Consider the following 5,267-nt stretch of genomic DNA (forward strand, 5'->3'; position numbering starts at 1 on the left):
TGCTTCACATCCCCACTCTCACCTCTTGATGACTATGTGCTGCCTTTTTACAAAAATACATTAACGTGCATTTTCCTCTCCCTCTGCTTCTTCCCAGCCCCCTTGAAGAATAATCAAGACCAAGCCAAGGTGCTCCATCCTAACTTTAAATGTTGCTGTGAACCTAAAGGACAGAAGCGACCCCCACTTTTACCTCCCACCCTCCCATGGTACAACCACAGCACTCCTTTACAGCACTGGAAGAGACAGACACCAAGAAGGTATTGTCTAAAAACATAATTTAATGTGATATTTTGGTGATTGTGGTCAACGACTGAATTCTTTTGCAGACAGAAACAGGTTTGACGTTAATGACATCATCATTCACACAAGCATTGCATTGCACAGAAAAGTTAAGTTTACACTTGACCCCATACAAACAAAGCAGCAGAGGAAAAAACAGTTACGGTTCAATCCCACTTCAAGAACAGTTGATCTGAAAACTCATCACTATAATTAATACCCATTGACAAAAAAACATGACTGGTTCCAATTCCTTGTGCGGCACAGTCTGAACTCAGGGCTCTCTTATGGCCCCCAGGAACCCACTCAAGAGTTTCAAGCTGCCAAGTTCCTCGTGTGACACATAAAACACTGAGGCTGACAAAGGGAGGGGAGGGTTCAGAGCAAATGAGGGAGAGTAAGGATCGCTTTGTTTCGCTTCTATTTCATTTTCCCTGGGGTAAAAAAAAAAAAAAAAAAAAAAAAAGAAGAAGCAAACAAACATACAAACTGATAATGAAGCTAAAGTGACCTGCGGAGACAGCGGACACCAGCAGGAACTGTGGCACGGTGGGGTACAGAAATGCCAACCAGCCCCACACACATCGATGGTGGGGTCAGTTGTGTCACGTCGCTCGTTTTGTGTTAATCAGGGTATAAAAGAAAGCCAGAGAAAGTGCTGTACTTATTGTTGTTGCCTCCGTGCGCTTTGCCTCCGTCCAGCTTGACATACACCTCGTCGCCGGAGTCCAGGTGCAGCACCACGCTGTTGCTGGCATAGTCGTAGTTCTGGTCCGCGTCTTGTGCGATGGCGCTGGCCCGTACCTGCCAACACAGCCACGGGGCACATCAGCCGCCCCAGCCCCTCTTCCTCAGCCTCTCCACTACTCTCATGCCCTATCTACCGCCCTGCTCCTCGGTTCTCCTTTCCCCCAGCCTGGCAGGAATGTTTGCAAGCCGAGAGTTTAGAGTTTGCCGCGGCTTTAAAGCTGCTCCCCGCTGTGCACCCCCGCCCCGACGGCGCGGAGGATGCTCCGGTTGCTTCTTTCCCTGGGAGCGGCGGCAGCGGCCGGTGCCCGCAGGCGGCACCGGGGTCGGGAAGGGGGACCCGGCGCGGAGAGGACGATTGGGGGAGGGGCGGGGACCCACCTGCCCGTTCTTGCAGAGGTCAGCCCACATGCTGGTGCCGTCGCCGCCGCGCATGAGGATGTGGTAGGTGAAGAAGTAGATGCCGCGCACCTGGCAGGTGAACTTGCCGCTGGCCGGGTCGTAGTGGTTGCCCAGGTTGGTCACCACGTCGTCGAACTTGAGGACCTCGTAGCCCTCGTGAGGGCTCTTCAGCCCCACGTAGAAGGCGATGCGCGGCCCGCTGAAGGCGGCACTCAGCCCGCCCGCCGCCTCGCCGCCCGCCGCCGCCCCGCCGCCGCTACCGCCGCCGCCCGCGCCCGCCAGCGCCAGCCCGGGCAGCCCCGGCTTCCCCGCGTCCCCCCGCTCCCCCGGTGGGCCCCGCGGACCCGGCGGACCCGGCTCCCCAGGGGGTCCGCGGGGTCCCGGCTTGCCCGGCCGGCCCGGCTCTCCCTTGGGTCCCTGGACGAAAGGCGGCGGGGGGTTGGCGCCCAGGTCCTGCAGAGCCTCCACGGCGGCGGTGCTCCCGGGCCCGGGCGGCCGGCCGCCGCTGTACGGGTCACAGATCATGCGGCAGGTGCCCATCATCTCGTAGTGGGCGCCGCTCTCGGCGGGCGCCTGCAGCAGCAGCAGGGGCACGGCGACGAGCAGGGCGACGGCCATGGCCAGGGCGAGCCCGGCGGCGGCCAGAAGCCGCCTCCTCCGCTGCCACAGCCGGGCGGCGACGGCGAGCAGGTCCTCCTTGCCGTGCGAGGCAATGGTGGCGCGGGGGGCCGGCCGCTCCCTGCGGGGGACGGCAAGAGAAGGCGGTGAGCCCCCCGCCGCCGGCACCTCCCCGCCCGGCCCCCGCCTCAGCCCGCCCGCCGGCCCGCCGCTCGCCCCGCCATGCCGCCGCCGAGAGGAGCCGCCGCCGCCCCGCTCTGCTCCGAGGGGACGCGGCGCCCCGTCCGCCCGGCGGGGCTGGGCCGGCGCGGGGGCGTCGCCGAGCCGAGCGGGCGCCCGGCTCTGCCCCTCGCCCCCGCGGGGGGGACGGCCTCGCCCGCCCCTGTCACCGCCCCGACGTGGGGGGCGCGGAGCGGGGCGGGCGCGGGTGGACCCACCTGCGGGGCCGGGTGCGAGGCGCGGAGTCCGGGGGGGAGCCGCTTTGGGGGGACTCGGGGCTCCGCCGCCGCCGCGTCCCGCGATGCGCCCGTCTGCCGGCACCGGCCCGCCTGCTGCGCGGATCGCCGGTGGCGGCGCGGCCCCCCGGGCGAGGCGGGCGGTGGGGAGGAGATCAGCGGCGGTGCGTCCCGCACACCCCTGGGCTCCCCGGCCCCACGACACCCGGCCCTGGTGTGGGGGGGACCCCGCCCGCCATACCGGCCGAGTCCGTGAGAGCACCGCCTAAACTGCTCCCCTCTGAAAGCGGGACGGTCGGGCACGCATCGCATTTCCCCGTTCACCTGCCGTCCGAAGCTGCTTCCTGCATTCTCCCATCCCTCTAGTTTACCATCCCTATGTGCCTCCTTGCTCTCGGCGGGACGGCCCCTGCGTGACTCCCCGGGGGGCGGACGGACCCCCTGTCCCGCCGGGTGAGCTCCCTGCCGCCGTCGAGCCGCACCGCTTGCTGCGGAAGTGGGTGGGGAAAGCCCCACGCAGGCAACAAGTTGCCCTGGCGTGTTCTCCGTGGCTTTCTCAGCCTGGCCCCGTCCGGCCTCGGCGGCACAAAGACAAGTGGGACAATATCGCGGGTGGATCTTGCGTCGCAAGACATCCAAGTGTAATTCAAGTTCGTTAAAGCCTATTGCGATTTCCGGAACCCAGGCAGGGCTCGCCAGGTGGAAGGGGAGCCCTGGGAAGAAGTACCTTTAGCAGAGTTTACGCTGGGTTACAGCACGGTATTTTATAGGCTTCTCTGTCTAATGATGGGTCCAAATCAAGATTATTTTTTTTTCCCCAATAGAGAAATTGTCATTAATTGATTTTGATTTTCTGAGTACACGGTGGTAGTACAGCGGGAGTTCTTGCATCGTTAACTGCCTAAAGGAATTTCCCCTCTGGAGATAATGTTGTGATGTTACCCACGCATTTCACAGCGGTGGGTTAAGCGGCCGTCCTGAAAAGAAAGAGTGGTAGAGTGATTACACAGATTTCCTAAGGGCAACATTTCGGTGTTCCCCGCTTCCTTGGTGAATAAGAAGGGTGAACTTCCAGCGGGTTCACCCGGGTTGCAGGCAGCCTGTTTTGTCTTGAAACAGACAAAGCTGTGGGTCGAAGGCAGCGAGCCGCTCAGCCTGATCCGACGCTTGTTGAAGCTGATGGCCTGGAGGCATCATATGCAAATGTTGACACACGGCTTCTTTCGAGAGCTGTAGAAATGCCCTAAAAGGACTTGGGACTCTTTTGTTAGCTTTCCTTGAAATTTAAGAAGGGGACATAAAGGCTTCCCCGCCTGGGATGCACACATTTCAGTACCTGATCTCACCTCAGCTGCATCGCTGTGTGCGTCCAGCATTTTTCCCTGGAGTTATTCAGGCTTTGCTCTGCTGCTGCTGAGATCAGGATTCATCCCTGGCCCTTCAGGTCTTCCTGATTTTTTTTTTTCCATATCTATGTATTTGAAGCTGGAAGGGAAATTAATCTTGTAAATGAAAACCTTTCCCTGAGAATTGTATAGACAGTCGTATTAGAGTAGCGACGTCTGTTACTTAGCAAAATGCAGCTAAATGTTTTAAGAAACGAGATCGTGACAGAGATGTAAATCCTTTTCCTCTCCCCTGAATTACCAGATGCATCCCACAGTGGTGTTGTAAGCCCCTACACCAGTCTAAAGCCTTGTAAAATTATTCCTGATTGTTGTTTCTGTTATAGCCCAAGTATAATTTTCCATATATTAACAGTGCTAAATACAAATAAATTCACAAATAAATGACGGTGCTTTGCCGATCATCCCTACTTGAGCTTCTGTTAATTTCCCTTTTGTTCAGGTATTTGTGACTAGCTCAGCTCTCGCTATGTATGTGAATCCTTGCTGTTCCCCCTGAGCTCTGCAAACCCCACTAACGCCGCTTTTTAATCTCCTGTCTTCCAAAGGCAGCAGCCACACTGTAGTTTTTCTAAACCTTTTCGGAATAATTAAATTCTTGTATCATTTGGGCTCTGTTGCAACATCCCTATTTGCATTAACTCACTTTTATAATGAGGTGACCGATACTGGGAACTATAGTCCAAATAGAGGCTCATCAGCCCCTTCTGCAAAGCCAGAATAATTTTCTGTGACAGGGTCTGTTATACCCACGGATCAACAAGGACAGATGAAAAAGAATAAACATATTCTAACTTTCACCAGGACACAGTTCTTAATAAGGACAGTTGAGCACTTGGAACAAGCCAGCAGAGAAGATTACAGAGACATCAACAGCTAGGTTGTGTCAAATTCTTGCAATTTTGTTTGGGAATAATTTAATTACTCATCCGTGATACCATGAGATGGACTCATGACCTTCTTAATCCCTCCATCAGATTGCTTTAAGGTAAACACAGTGTGACTTCAACACATATAATAACGCACCATCTCCAGTAAGGTTTTACATTCTACAGTCCTGCAGACCTGGTGTCAAAGGCTGACTGATACAATGTGTCTTGTGTCCCATGAAGAAGCACTGTGATCAGTGAGGCAGCTGATGCCTCCTACTGATCCTGCGCTAGTAAGTATATAAGAATATAGTCATAGAAAGGTACATGACAACAATCACCTTACAGTTTTGATACAGGCTGTGCACCCTGTTAGGTGCCCGCTTTCTGTACACAATGGGGTGCACCACAGCAGTACAAGGAGCAGAAAATTACCAGATTAGCAATCGGTCAATGTCTAAGATACCACCTGCCCTGCAAAGAGGTGC

General features: G+C 56.3%; 1 protein-coding gene across 1 annotated transcript; it reads right to left on the reverse strand.

Annotated features, from left to right (window-relative positions):
- Nucleotides 1–261: 261 nt before the first annotated feature.
- On the reverse strand, nt 262–2,601 carry C1QL2 (complement C1q like 2). The gene is made up of 3 exons (XM_065070475.1): nt 2,487–2,601; nt 1,411–2,170; nt 262–1,086 (listed from the first exon to the last, which is right to left on the reverse strand). Exons 2-3 carry the CDS (start codon nt 2,047–2,049, stop codon nt 907–909), a joined length of 819 nt encoding a protein of 272 aa, XP_064926547.1. The 5' UTR covers nt 2,050–2,170; nt 2,487–2,601; the 3' UTR covers nt 262–906.
- Between the last annotated feature and the right edge of the window lie 2,666 nt (nt 2,602–5,267).

The sequence above is a fragment of the Columba livia genome, chromosome 7 (genome assembly GCF_036013475.1).
Source record: "Columba livia isolate bColLiv1 breed racing homer chromosome 7, bColLiv1.pat.W.v2, whole genome shotgun sequence".
Taxonomy (NCBI): Eukaryota; Metazoa; Chordata; class Aves; order Columbiformes; family Columbidae; genus Columba; species Columba livia.

Bases quoted from the DNA above. Each gene is read 5' to 3' on its own strand.
- C1QL2 (XM_065070475.1), bottom strand. From the start codon at position 2,049: ATGGCCGTCGCCCTGCTCGTCGCCGTGCCCCTGCTGCTGCTGCAGGCG. The intron at 1,087-1,410 runs GTGGGTCCCCGC...CTGTGTTGGCAG, and splicing joins ACCTCTGCAAGAACGGGCAG to GTACGGGCCAGCGCCATCGC.